At 46.4% G+C, this 13685-nt stretch overlaps 1 protein-coding gene across 14 annotated transcripts in view; it reads left to right on the plus strand.

The window, feature by feature from the left end:
- The first annotated feature begins 90 nt into the window (after positions 1-90).
- Positions 91-13685, plus strand: part of NPAS3 (neuronal PAS domain protein 3) — an 803343-nt gene continuing 789748 nt past the window's right edge. For 4 of the 14 annotated variants that reach the window (XM_060759371.2, XM_060759379.2, XM_060759387.2 and 1 more), the window contains exon 1: positions 92-865. In XM_060759371.2, the coding sequence (XP_060615354.2) occupies positions 699-865 (167 nt within the window). In that variant the 5' untranslated portion in view covers positions 92-698. Of the gene's footprint in view, positions 866-8067; positions 8730-13685 lie in introns of those variants that run through there. The other 10 variants (XM_060759432.2, XM_060759418.2, XM_060759441.2 and 7 more) reach the window with 7 other exon arrangements.

Below are 13685 nucleotides of genomic sequence, written 5' to 3' on the forward strand. Positions count from 1 at the left end.
CACCCACCAAGCTGTGGGCAGCCCCCGTCCCTTTCCCTCCCTCCCTCTTTCTCCCCACGAAAGTGAGAAATCCTCCAAGGCTGGGCGTCTTTGGGGGCGGAGTAGGAGGAGAGAGAGCGAGGGAAGGAAGAGAGGAAGGAAGGGGGAGAGAGCGCGAAGGCAACATTTGCTGCCCATCATTCCCACCGCCGCGCGAAAGTAGCGGCGCCCCCTTTTCCCCGCTCAGAGAGAAAGAGAGAGAGAGGGAGAGACAGAGAGAGGTTCCCCATCTCTTCTCTCCCGCGTGCTTGTTTCCCTTCCCAGTGAGTCCCCTTCTTCTTCTTCCCCAAACCCCCGGCACGTCGCGTGTTGGCAAACCGGGGCTCGGTCTGCCCTCCCAAGCGCCCCCTCCCTCCTCCCTGCCTCCTTCCTTCCTTCCCCCCTCCCGCACCCGGCCTGAGATCAAAGCGCCGCCGTGCCTCCCTCCCAGTGGCCGCCGCTCACTAATGGGATTGCAGCGCGCTCGGCTCTTCTGCTGCTGCAGCCGCCGCCGCCGGAGGAGGGAGAGCGAGGAGCCCGCGACGCCGCGCCGCCTCTTCGCCCGCACTGCTCCTCGCCTCCGCCGCCGCCGGGTCCCGCTCCTCTCCTCCTCCTCCTCCTCCTGCTGCTGCTGCTCCTGCCGCCTCTGCTGTTGCTTCTTCTGCCGCTGAGCCGCGGGGATGATCCGGATCTTCCCGGATTTCAGCGTGCAGGTGACTGCTGCGGCGGCGGCGGGGGGCGGCGGAGGGGCAGCCGGCGGAGTGCCGTCCGGGCCCGGGCTGGGAAGAACTGCCGCCGCCAACGGGAACCCGCCCAACGTCCAGGGCATCACTTCCTACCAACAACGGTGAGTTTACACGCGAGGAGAAAAGGGGTGTGAGTGCGCGCGTGTGGGCAAGACCATCACTTGAATGCTCTACACTCATATCTTTTTTTTAACCAACTTCCCTCTTTGGGCAATGCAAACAACTCAATCAAAAGGATTTTAAAAAAAATTGGTATAGAGAAAACTAGGAATAGAAAGGGTCCCGGCTTGGATGGAATTTGGACAGCAAGGCTCGCAAAGGAGGAAAGTTTGGCTGGAGGGACCCTGCCAAATAGTGTAGTCTGAACTGCATGGTATGTTCAGTGTAGATCCAAGTCATGCACTTTGAACTGTGTTATGTGGTCAGAGGCGACTCATATAATGCACTTTGGACGGTATTATATGGTCAGAGCAGAGCCATATAATGCAGTTTGAATGTGGTCAGAGTAGACCCATATAGTTCACTTTGAACTGTATGATATGGTCAGAGTAGAGCCATATAATGCACTTATAACTGTATTATATGACAGAGTAGAGCGATATAATGCAGTTTGGACTGTATTATATAGTCAGAGTAGACCCCATATAATCCATTTCAGTATGGTCAGAGTAGACCCATGTAATGCAGTTTCAGTATGGTAGTGCAGACCCATATCATGCAGTTTGAATATGGTGAGAGTAGACCCATGGAATGCACTTTAAACTGAGCTATCTAGTCAGTATAGACTCATATAATGCAGTTTCAGTATGGTAGTGCATAGTGCAGATCCATATCATGCATTTTGAACTGTATTATATGGTCAGAGAGTAGAGCCATAAAAACAGTTTCAGTATGGCAGTGCAGACCCATATAATGCAGTTTGAATATGGTCAAAGTAGACTTATATAGTTCACTTTGAACTGTATTATACGGTCAGTATAGAGCCATATATAATGCACTTTGAACTGTATTATATAGTCAGAGTAGAGCCATTTAATGCAGTTTGAATATGGCCAGAGTAGACCCATGTAATGCACTTTGGACTGTATTACATGGTCAGTTTAGACCCATATAATGCAGCTTCATTATAGTAGTGCAGACTCATATAATGCAGTTTGAATATACTCAGAGTAGACCCATGTAATGCACTTTGAACTGCATTATATGGTCAGTGTATACCCATATAATGCACTTTGGACTGTATTATATGGTCAGAGTAGACCCATAAAATGCAGTTTCAGTAGGGTAGTGCAGACCCATATAATGCAGTTTGAATATAGTCAGAGGAGACCCATGTAATGCACTTTGAACCGTATTATATGGTCAGTGTATACCCATACAATGCACTTTGGACTCTATTATATGGTCAGAGTAGACCCATAAAATGCATTTTCAGTAGGGTAGTGCAGACCCATAACATGCAGTTTGAATATGGCCAGAGTTGACCCATACAATGCACTTTGAACCGTATTATATGGTCAGTGTAGAGCCATATAATGCAGTTTCAGGATGGTAGTGCAGAGACCCATATGATGTAGGAGGGTAGTGCAGAGACCCATATTCCGCAGATTCCCGCGGAACGCGACTCTTTCCTTCGCTGCAAAGTTTGGGATCCCGTTGCCTTCCGAAGTAGGGATTCCTCCACGTCAAAGCAAACCTGGAAGCCCAGAAGAAGTGGGGTTGCTCCCTCCGCGGGGATGGATCCTGCGCCTCTCCCCCCCCCCCCTTGGCGTCTCACCCCGGGCAGCTCGCCCCAATTTCGTGACCCCAGGGCGAGGCTGTCACCTGTTACCAGGGGGAAATCGAGCAGGAAATCCTCCGCGGGCTCAGCACTGAGCGGCATTCATCTCCCAGGCATTCTCATGCAAATTCCCCCAGCTTCCCAGACAGCTCCTTTAGGAAGGCAACCTCACCAAGTTGGATTAGGCAATAAGTCATCGCGGAGTTGAAAGACCTTCCTCTCACCTTTTCTGCCCCAGCTACTAATTCATGGACAGGTGTTGGCGCTGGCACCATCTGTAATGCCATTCTTTTCCCCAGAGTAAAAACAACAACAACAACAGGAAAGCTTTTCTTTGTGGTTTCAAAATCAGAGGAAGAGGTAAAGAACAAAAGTAGGCGGCTGTTCTAAACTCTCCACTCTGCAAGGTTTAATTCTCACTCCTTCCAACTAGCCTGACTTGCATTAACACATTAAATACTATCTTGGAGGAGGAAAATATGAAAGAGAGCGCAAAGACCATCGACAAAACAGTCCTTGAAACTTCACATTACAAACTCCATTGGTTTGGCCCTGATTGCTTTTCCCTACTTTGTGCCTCAGGTTTAATTCAGGTACAAGTTTTGAGAAATCTTGGGCTTTGGACTAAACTTTGGTAATTGTGTTTTAACAGTTTTGCCTCCTCAATGGGGGTTAGATGCTGAGATGTCTTGCATCATCTCCAAAGATTTTCCAGCCCTCACGCAAACAGAGTGTTTGCAATTCAGGATCAGGTCATTTGTCTTCATGCCAACAGGAATCCTTTCAATAAAATAGGTGAATATAAGGGATATAGGGATAGGGAAAAAACTTTGCAGTGCTTCCCTTTCTAGGTATCCAGATCCCTTTTCCCTCACCCACAGAGGTCTATAAATGCAAGGGGAATTAATGTTTCCTTTCACTAGGAAAGTACAGGGTAGGAACCCATAGAGTTTTGCTTATAGTGGGAGAAGTGAAGGATCAGAATTAGCAGGTTGGCTTTAACAGAAGTGGAGCAGAATATAAATACTGTAAATAAATAAACAAACCTGTCTTTTGTAAACATATACTAGGGAAAAAGAATGTCTGACTCACCTGCTCAGTCCTTATACTTAAATCCCATTTGATATTACACATTGCTGTGAGTTTTCTAAGCTGTATGTCCATGTTCCAGAAGCATTCTCTCCTGATGTTTCACCCACATCTATGGCAGGCATCCATAGAGGTTGTGAGGTTTGTTGGAAACTAAGCAAGTTATCTGTGGAAGGTCCAGGGTGGGAGAAAGAACTCTTGTCTGTTGGAGGCAAGTGTGAATGTTTCAATTCATCACCTTGATTAGCATTGAAAAGCCTTGCAGCTTTAAAGCCTGGTTGATTCCTGCCTGGGGAATCCTTTGTTGGGAGGTGTTAGCTGGCCATAGATGTGGGCCAAAAGTCAGGAGAAAATGCTTCTGTAACATGGCCATACAGCCTGGAAAACTCACAGCAATCCAGTAATTCCCCTTCGACAAAACAAAAAGAATGGTTCTTATTTGGAAATGATCAATATATTGGAAATTTAGCATGTCAACACTATCCTGTGTAAATAAGGCTACACATAACTTCCATGTAAGTACAGGGAAGACTGGATATCTACACACCTGCTTAGATTTATTTATTTACCATATTTATATACCGCCCCTCTCAGCCCTAAGGTGACTCCAGGAGGTTAGTAGTTCCTTACAATGAATGCCTTTGACCCCAATTTGGTGCGCCTTTCCAGTGTTGTCAATAGACTAAAAACCTTCAGCCCATGATATTGCTGGTCGTTGACCAAAATATATATGCAATATATAACATAAGTCAAGTGATGTTCATCTTCTTAACTCTTCCTTGTGATTTTCTTCAAATATTTTAAAGTGAGTCAAGTGGGGGAATGACTCTGACTTCCATGCTCACAGATGACACTTGTTAAAATCATAATAGTGGCAACACTAAAAAACAGGAGAATTCCAGACAAGAAACAATCAGGGCCAGCTAATCACCTCCCAACAAAGGAGTCCCCCCAGGCAGTAAGAAACCAGACCTTGAAACTGCTAAGGCATCAAATGCTAATCAAGGTGCTCAATTGAAACATTCACACTTGCCTCAGACAAGAGTTCTTTTTCCCACCCTGGACTTTACACAGATATATAAACTCAATTTTCCTAGTTTTCAACAGACCCCACAACCTCTGAGAATGCCTGCCATAGATGCAGGTGAAAAGTCAGGAGAGAATGCTTCTGGAACCTGGCCAGACAGCCCGGAAATCTCACAACAACCCAGTGATTCCGGTCATGAAAGCCTTCGACAATACCTGTTAAAGTTATTATTTTGAGTCGTGTGAAGAAGGAGTATAGGGTGCTATTGTGGAAACCCGCACTAAACTAACCCTTTTGTGTATTCAGTGATCATGAGTCTGTCCCTTTTCAAGCGGTGGCTGTCACTCCTTGCGAGTGTGTTTCCTTCCCTCTGCCGATTGTGAATGCTGCCATGCAAAGGAGCGGCTCTTTAAATCAGAATTGAACCAGAAAGCGATGGAGAGAGAGGGAGACACAAGAGGCTGCTCCTCTGCTCCTCTGCTCGGGCTGCCAGCTCCTCGGGTCGCCCTTTTCTGCTCCTCGGAGACCCAGGGACTCGAGACAGGTCAAACTCCCAGCTTTTGGGGGTCACTGAGAGCGCCCTCCAGCCAAACTTTCTGGCACTTTGCAAAACTTTTTTTAAAATGCGAGTTATTTGCACACCATCGCCCGCGTGGAGTTGTTGCCTTCCCTGGGAAGTTTCTCAAACTCCTTCTTGGGCGTCTTTCCCTTTTGGAGAGACAGGATGGATCTACACTGGGAAATAATGCAGTTTGAACTGTGTCGTATAGTCAGTGTCGACCCATATGGTGCTATTCAAATTGCATGACATACACTGACCCGGTTCAAATTGCATGACATACACCCACGGTTCAAACTACATCAGGTTGTTGTGAGTTTTCCGGGCTGTATGGCCATGTTCCAGAAGCATTCTCTCCTGACGTTTCACCTGCATCTATTGCAGGCATCCTCAGAACTTGTGAGGTCTGATGGAAACTAGGAAAATTGGGTTTATATATCTGTGGAATGTCCAGGGTGGGAGAAAGAACTCTTGTCTGTTGGAGCTAGGTGGGAATGTTTCAATTGGCCACCTAGCATAGAATGGCCTTGCAGCTTCAAAGACTGGCCTCTTTCTACCTGGGGAATCCTTTGTTAGGAGGTGTTAGCTGGCCTTACTTGCCTAGTTTCCAACAGACCTCACAACCTCTGAGGATGCTTGCCATAAATGCAGGCGAAACGTCAGGAGAGAATGCTTCTGCAACGTGGCCGGACAGCCCGGAAAACTCATAACAACCCAGTGATTCCGGCCATGAAAGCCTTCGACAATACATCAAACTGCATTCTTTGGCAGTGTAGATCCAGCCGCAGATTCCAAGGCGCTTGTTCTCCGGCAGGGAGTTAATAATAATAATAGGCAAAGTTGAACCTAAGTCTAAATCACAGAACAGGTCTAACGTGAATATGGTGGTCTTGAAAAATTAAAACGACCTCCTATGTTGGTAAAGGGACTCCTCTTCTTCCCACCCGGAGTTCATACATGTCTTAATTGATGTACAAAGGGGCACGGCACCTTTGACCAACCAGAGGGCGCGGGGCGCTTCTGCCAGGAGAAATACGGTAGCCGTGCGCCTGCCTTTGGCCCCTCTTTCCCTGCGCCGTCCCTCGCCCACTCGGTACTATACGGTAGTTGGACGGAGGACAAGAGCCAGACGCATGTGCAGCCCGGGCAGGGTGTGTGTGTGAGTCTCTCTCTCTGTGTCAGTGTCCTTCCCTCCGGCTTCCCCACGCGGGGCACCGGTTGTGTACACAAAGGCGCGCATGGAGGGAGAGGAGGCACCGCATACTCACGCACACATATGTATGCAAATATACCAGGCTTGGACAAACTTGGGTTTTCCAGATGTTTTGGACACCAACTCCCACAATTCCTTAACAGCCTCAAGTCCCTTTCTTACTTATATTCACCATAATGAAGAGTTATATTTAATCTGAGTGTGTGTATTTCAGGGCCCTTCCACACAGCTGAGTAAAATCCTACATTTTCTGATTTGAAGTGGGATATATGGCAGTGTGGGCTCAGATAAGCCAGTTCAAAGCACATATTGTGAGATTTTCTGCCTTGATATTCTGGGATATAGGGCTGTATGGGACCTCACTGTGTGGCTGAGAGAGTACGGGCCTTCCATACAGCCCTATATCCCAGGATATCAAGGCAGAAAATCCCACAATTTCTGCTTTGAACTGGGCTATCTAAGTCCACACTGACTTATATTCCAGTTCAAAGTAGATAATGTGGGATTTTATTCAGCTGTGTGGAAGGGGACTGAGGCTGCTTAACTTCTGTGCCTTTCAGGGGGTTAGACTATGAGCCTGAGCAAGCAGGACCTGGCAACTCCTCTCAAATACTAGAAAATGGCTTAAGCGGCTGAGAGGGGAAAAGGAAAGGGCCTGAGGCTGTTAGGAATGGTGGGAGTTGAAGTCCAAAACACCTGGAGGGCCCAAGTTTACCCAGGCCCGGTATATACACATGGCGGGCAATTCAGTCCTCCAAAACAGGCATGATTTTCCTTACACGTGTGATGTGTTATGCCGTGAAGACATCATAATGGCTTGCCAGGGTGGGCTTCTTGCTTGCTCAGACACATCCCCACTGACCCTTTTAGCACAGTTTCACACCATTCTGGAAGAAAGTGGTTTCATGGGACATCTTGGAACCAGGATGATGATGGCACAAAGCAATGAGGCACACTCAAGGGTTTGCTTTGGGTGAAGGGTGAGGATGAGGACACAAAACACTGAGGCACATGGTGCAGGATGATGATGAGGGCACAAAACACTGAGGCACATTCAAGGGGTTTGCTTTGGATGAAGGATTAGGATGATGATGGTACTAAACACTGAAGGTACACTCATTGGGTGAAGGATGGGCGGCACCAAGGCACACTGAGGCACATTCAAGGGTTTTGCTTTGGGTAAAGGATGAGGATGATGATGATGGCACTAAACTGAGGAACACTCAAGAGTTTGCTGGGTTGTTGTAGATTTTTGGGGGCTATATGGCCTGTTCTAGAGGCATTCTCTCCTGACATTTCGCCTCACAACCTCCGAGGATGCTTGTCATAGATGCAGGCGAAACGTCAGGAGAGAATGCCTCCAGAACATGGCCATATAGCCTGAAAAAACCTACAACTCAGTGATTCCAGCCAAGGATTTACTTTGGGTGAAGGGTGAGGATGATGATGAGGGCACAAGACACTGAGGCACATTAAGGGGTTTGTTTTGGCTGGCTGTGGTTGAATCTGTATTTCGAGGGTCAGTGTAGATGGGGGTCCTTCTCTGGCTGGTGTTGAGAGAGAGAGGGAAAGGGAAGTCTGCGAAGCTGCAACTGAGTGGCGTTGTTGCGCCGGCAGTGCGAGCGGCGGCAGGGGCTCCCTCTCCGCCTCGTCCCTCGCGCGCCCCAGCGAGTCGAGAGCCGAGAACGCGGCAACGGCGGCGGCAGCAGCGGCGAAAATGCCCAGGAAGGTTCCTCCGCCTTGGCCGGAGAGCTTGGGCTTCCCGTCCGGCCTGATGGGGGCTGGTCTCGGCGCCGCAGCTTGAGCGCCCTCTCGCCCGGGGCTCTGCTCTTGGGCCACCTGCCCGGCCATGCCGAGCTCCGGCCATGCTCCGCGCTTGCTTTGCAAACGTTCGGTATGCCTCGGGAGGCTGCAGCAAGGGAGCCCGAGCTGCTCTCTCCTCTCTCCGCTTGGGCTGCCTCTCCTTCTTCCGCGGCGGCTCCCTCGCCACCAGCAACAGCAGCAGCAGCAACAGCAGCAGCAGCAGCAGCTTTGAAAGAGCCAGAGCAGCAACCTGCGCCAAGGAAGGAGCGGGAGAGCCCGCAATGCCTTGGCCTCCGTCCTCCTTTCCCCCCCACCGCCTGCCGCCTCGCTTGAAGCAGGGCCGCTAGACACAACACCGCCACGCAGGAGGGGGAAAAGTAAAGGAGAGAGAGAGAGGAGAGGGGAGAGAGAGAGAGAGGGAGAGAGAGAGAAAAGCCCAGGAAGATGGCGCCCACCAAGCCAAGCTTCCAGCAGGATCCTTCCAGGCGAGAACGGTAACACTTTCTCTTTCGCGGCGGAAGGAAAGAAGGAAGGAAGGCAGGAGGAGCGGGACGCCGCCGCCGGAGTGGGCGCTCGGGGTCTTTGGTGGTTTGGCTTTAGTGCCGAGAAAAGGGGAGAGAGAGAGGGGGAAGGAGGGAGGGGAGAAAGCAGGCGAAAACGAGGGCTCCGGCTGTCCCCGCCGCCTCGAGAGGCTTCTCCGGAAAGAGCCGAAGCTGGCCAAGTGGGTGCCGCGGGTGGGAGGGTGTCTGCCTGCCTGCCTGCCTGGGCAGGAGCAGCTTCGCTCCCACCCGCGGCACCCACTTGCCCAGCTTAACAGCAACAGCAGCAGCAACAGCAGCACCTCCCCACGTTACGGGCAGAAAGGGGCGGGAGAAAGCGGTGGAATGAGGCGGAATTCCCGCGAGGCAACTTTTCGGCTCCACCAAACACGGAGGGGGAGGGTCGTGGGCTTTGTCGGCGTGGGAAGCGAGCCCGGGACCGGGTTGTGCGTGTCTTTGCGTGTGTTGGTCGGCCAGGAGCCGTTCTCCAGGCCTCGTGGAATGGCCGGCTTGGGTTGGTGCAACTAGGCCAAAAAACTCCCGAGGAGGGACTTGTGGGGGGAGAGAGGGTCCTTCGTTCTCGTCAAGTTCGGTTCTGCTTCCCCTTCCTCTGCTTCCCGCCTCTTTTGGGCTCGGAGGTCTGAGCTTGGAGACGACTTCCAAGCAAGGGGCGGTTCTGAAAAGTTATTTATTGCCCTCAGCAGAGAGATGCTGCCGGGAGATGAAGAGGCAGCGGGAGTCTGGGCTGGCATTTGGTCCTCAACTCTCTCCCGCCATGCCTACTTTTACTTTCTTTCCCAGACTCTGAAGCAAGCCTCTCGCTGAAGTAAGGGACACTTGTGGAAGGGTCACTGGAAATAGACAGGGAGCAAAGGAAGGACAGGGACTGGGCTGTGACAAGTAGCCTCAGAAAAATCAGCTGCAGCCTTTCTGCTGGAGATGTTACTTTGAATGTTACACACAAGCTGAAGTCCTTCACCTGTGGGTCTTGCTCTGAGGGCCCTTCCATACACTGCCATATATCCCAGAATATCAAAGCAGAAAATCCCACGGTATCTGCTTTGAACTGGGTTATCTTAGGCCCCTTCCACACAGCTGAATAAAATCCCACATTTCCTGCTTTGAACCGGAATATATGGCTGTGTGGACTCAGATAACCCTGGGCTCTTCCACACATCTCTTTATCCCAGAATATCAAGGCAGAAAACCCCACAATATCTGCTTTGAGTTATCTGTGGGCCCTTCCACACAGCCCTATATCCCAGAATATCAAGGCAGAAAATCCCACAACATCTGCTTTGAACTGGGTTATCTTAGGCCCCTTCCACACAGCTGAATAAAACCCCACATTTCCTGCTTTCAACTGGAATATATGGCAGTGTGGACTCAGATAACTCAGGGCCCTTCTACAGCCCTATATCCCAGAATATCAAGGTAGAAAATCCCACAACATCTGCTTTGAATTAGGTTATCTGAGTCCATACTCAGATAATGTGGGATTTTCTGTCTTGATATTCTAGGATATAGGGCTGTGTGGAAGGACCCTTAGTTCAAAGCAGATATTGTGGGATTTTCTGCTTTGATAGTCTGGGTTAAATGGTTGTGTGGAAGGGCCCTGAGTCCACACTGCCATATATCCCAGTTCAAAGGAGAAATGTGGGATTTTATTTAGCTGTGTGGAAGGGGCCTGAGAAAGCTACTTTCTGGTTCATTAAACACCAGTCTTCCTAGAAAGGGAGTTTGTTTCAAATTCTGAGACAGAGTAAGTCCTGCAGAAAAAGCAGGAAGGCAGAGTAGAGTAAGCAAACATTTCAAGAAGGAAGGCATAAAGAATTGGGAATGGCAGGAGAAGCTTTTATTAGGAATTGGTGGCACCCATCCTTACAAGGACAGGCAGCTCCTACAATCTCTCCTATAAGCAACACATATTGCAACGTTTAAAAGTTCACCCCATTTGTTTCCAAAGGACCACTTCAATGCCATCTGAACATCATAGGCCTAAGATTAAGAGTACAAGACCCTTTTACTTTTGCTAGTCCAGCCAGCTCTGCTGAGTGGCTTAGAGGTGCATCCCAGCTATGATATTATATGACGTGATACGAAAACTATTTTCTCAGCAGCTTCTCAATACTGTCCATATAATGCGATTCCCTATGCTGCATGCCAATTTCTTGGAGTAATGTGAATAACTCCAGTTGTTACTTTATGCTGGTGATAATGAAACATTTTGTTTTTAAATAGATTTTAGCCAGGATATCAAAGAAAAGAATAATAGAAACCTGTTGTGAACAAATAGCTATCCAGGGTGTAATCTGTGTATCAGATGAAATGAAAAGTTTGGTTTTGAGTTGATTTTCTAAAGAGGTTTAAATCCAGATAATTTGCTTTTGTTTGTGCTGTACTTTGTGTTTTGTTTATATGGGAAAGTCTTGCATTTTACACCACTAGCTGCATTTTGATGTGTTACTGGTGGAAATACATAATATTGATGTGATTTCAGGAAGCATAGGTTTAACATTCCTTTACTTCTCATTTAGCTATGAACATTCAGTGTTTTCCCTCTAGTGATTGTAAAAAACCTTATTAGAAAAATACCATGTTTTCAGCAGCATCCCGCTTTCCTGCACATTTAGGGTGGTGGAAAGCAATACATAAATAGCAGTATGTGTTCCTTTCCCCAGCTGAACCAGAGAGTTCTTTTTTCTTCTTTATGAGCCTGGTACTATATTGGTAATAAGTGTATTTACTGGGACAGCTTCAGTAATCTCTCTAGCAGAGGCATATTTGTGTGCCATTTTTGGAATTTTTCTGAGATAGGAATCTGGAAGATAGAATTAATTTCTAGGGGAAACTTCATAGCTGTGCATGAGTGCTTTCTTTATCACCTGTCTCCATTTGGCATTCGAAGAAGGTAAATCAAAGTATGCGATTTGTTATTCTGCTCCACTTGAGAGCTGTACTAAATAACACTTGGTCTGAAATTCTGATTGAAGTTGTAGGAGGATATACTGTATTTAATTTAATGCCCTTTAATAGCATATTCTTGTTCAGCTCTGATGCTGTCATCTTAAAGGTTGGATCAGAGTAATTTTATCCTGTAGGGAGTGGAATGAGTAATAATTTTGGAGAGGGGAAAAGAAGCCTAAATTCATGAAACACCAATAACCAAAGCTTGGCCTAGTGTCCAGCTAAATGATTGTTTTATGCCCTGCAGCTAAGCCTGTTGCTACTGTGTGTGAAACTCCAACCATTTTATGATTAAATGGCACATGAAATGTTTTGTGGGAGCTCAGTTTAAGACATATCATGTCAGATTATTTTTTCTTAACACAAATGCCTAGAAGAATGGAATTGTGATTAAATATGTGATTCATTTTTTCACCCTTAACACAGTTCATACTTAAGTCTTTAACACAGCAGCTCAAGTTCACTTTCATGGTTTCTATTTATTTATTTCTTGTTAAATATTAGAATTATTGTATACAATGCTAAATGGATTGTGTGGAGTTCTACTGAATGTAGCAAGACTTACATCTGAGCAAATGTGCGGAGGTTGGATTGTGCATACCTCCAAAATAAGTAGGACTGCTTGCACAAGTGCTACTAAAACTTCATTTCAGTACTTACTCTGAAAATGCCATAGAAATGAATAGGACATTAGTAAGCATGGCTGCTACACATTAACAATTAAGACATTGTGTAAAAATCATATGTAAAACCATCATAAATATCAATGTAGCGAGTGTGCTAGAGATTTTCATTTATTTTCTAACTTTAGTTTATAGATAATTATTCAAAAAGAGTTTACTGGAGTTCAACTTGGTGCATTTTTGTTGACAATGTTACAAGGTAGCAAGTTCTTAAAATTGTCTCTGTTTTGTCATTGCTTCCAAGGAAATAAAGGATGTAATTCTGTATATCCTTTAACCAGGAGTAAGTATGTACAGAGTTTTGAGCAGACATGCAGAGGATTTAACTTTAAATTAGATCAAGCCTAATGCTGTGATATGCCAGAGTTATTCATAATTCACAACCCTGTGTTACTGTTGTGAAGTGTAAAAAAGGTGCCTTCATTTTTTTATGTATTTCTTCCTACAGTATATGCTTAAACACAGCAGTGATAAATGATGATATGCATTGTCTAACACTTGCTTTTATATAAATAGCTCCAGAAGATTGCTTAAATGATAATCGAAAATATGAAATAGGGTGGCCTTCATATCACAAGGCCAAGGGTCTACAAATGGAAAAACTGAAATAATGAAATATTTCCAAGGCAACAGACTGTCAACAAGAACAGTAATGCATGGGCATATCATAGAGGTACCAGCGAGGATATTAGATCTTATAGCTCTAGACCTAGGAGTTATAACGACCTTTATTAAATAGAGCCTTCCACATTACCACAATATTTCAGATTCTAGATTTATGGATTAGTATAGTTGTTGTTTACATTTTGAAAAATTCTCTTTCTGTATTATTCATACTGATTGGAACCATACATTATGTCATGTTTCTATGAGGGCATTGATCAATTTACAGTAAGCATTTTAAACAGCTAATGAGTTTGTATATTTTTAAAAAATGTCTGTTCCTTTCCACAGCCCAAGGTACTGTAACATAAAATTGCAGCTACGTAGTATGTCTTGGCTAAAGCAATGAAAAACAAGTGTCTGGATTTAATCTGGGTTGCCACAATAATTCTAGTAGTTAACAGCTATTCCCATGAGCAAGTTGCTTTCCAGATCTCACACTAGCAGTATTGAAAGGTATTTTTGTGTCAAATAGTAACAAAGTTGATATATTTCTTATATGCATTTTCTTCTAAGGATACTCTAGTCTTGTGTTTACTCTTCAGAAATCTGTTGTTTTGCCTTGCTTCTAAATTATAAAGCTGAGTCATTTTAGGCC

The sequence above is a fragment of the Anolis sagrei genome, chromosome 1 (genome assembly GCF_037176765.1).
Source record: "Anolis sagrei isolate rAnoSag1 chromosome 1, rAnoSag1.mat, whole genome shotgun sequence".
Classification (NCBI taxonomy): domain Eukaryota; kingdom Metazoa; phylum Chordata; class Lepidosauria; order Squamata; family Dactyloidae; genus Anolis; species Anolis sagrei.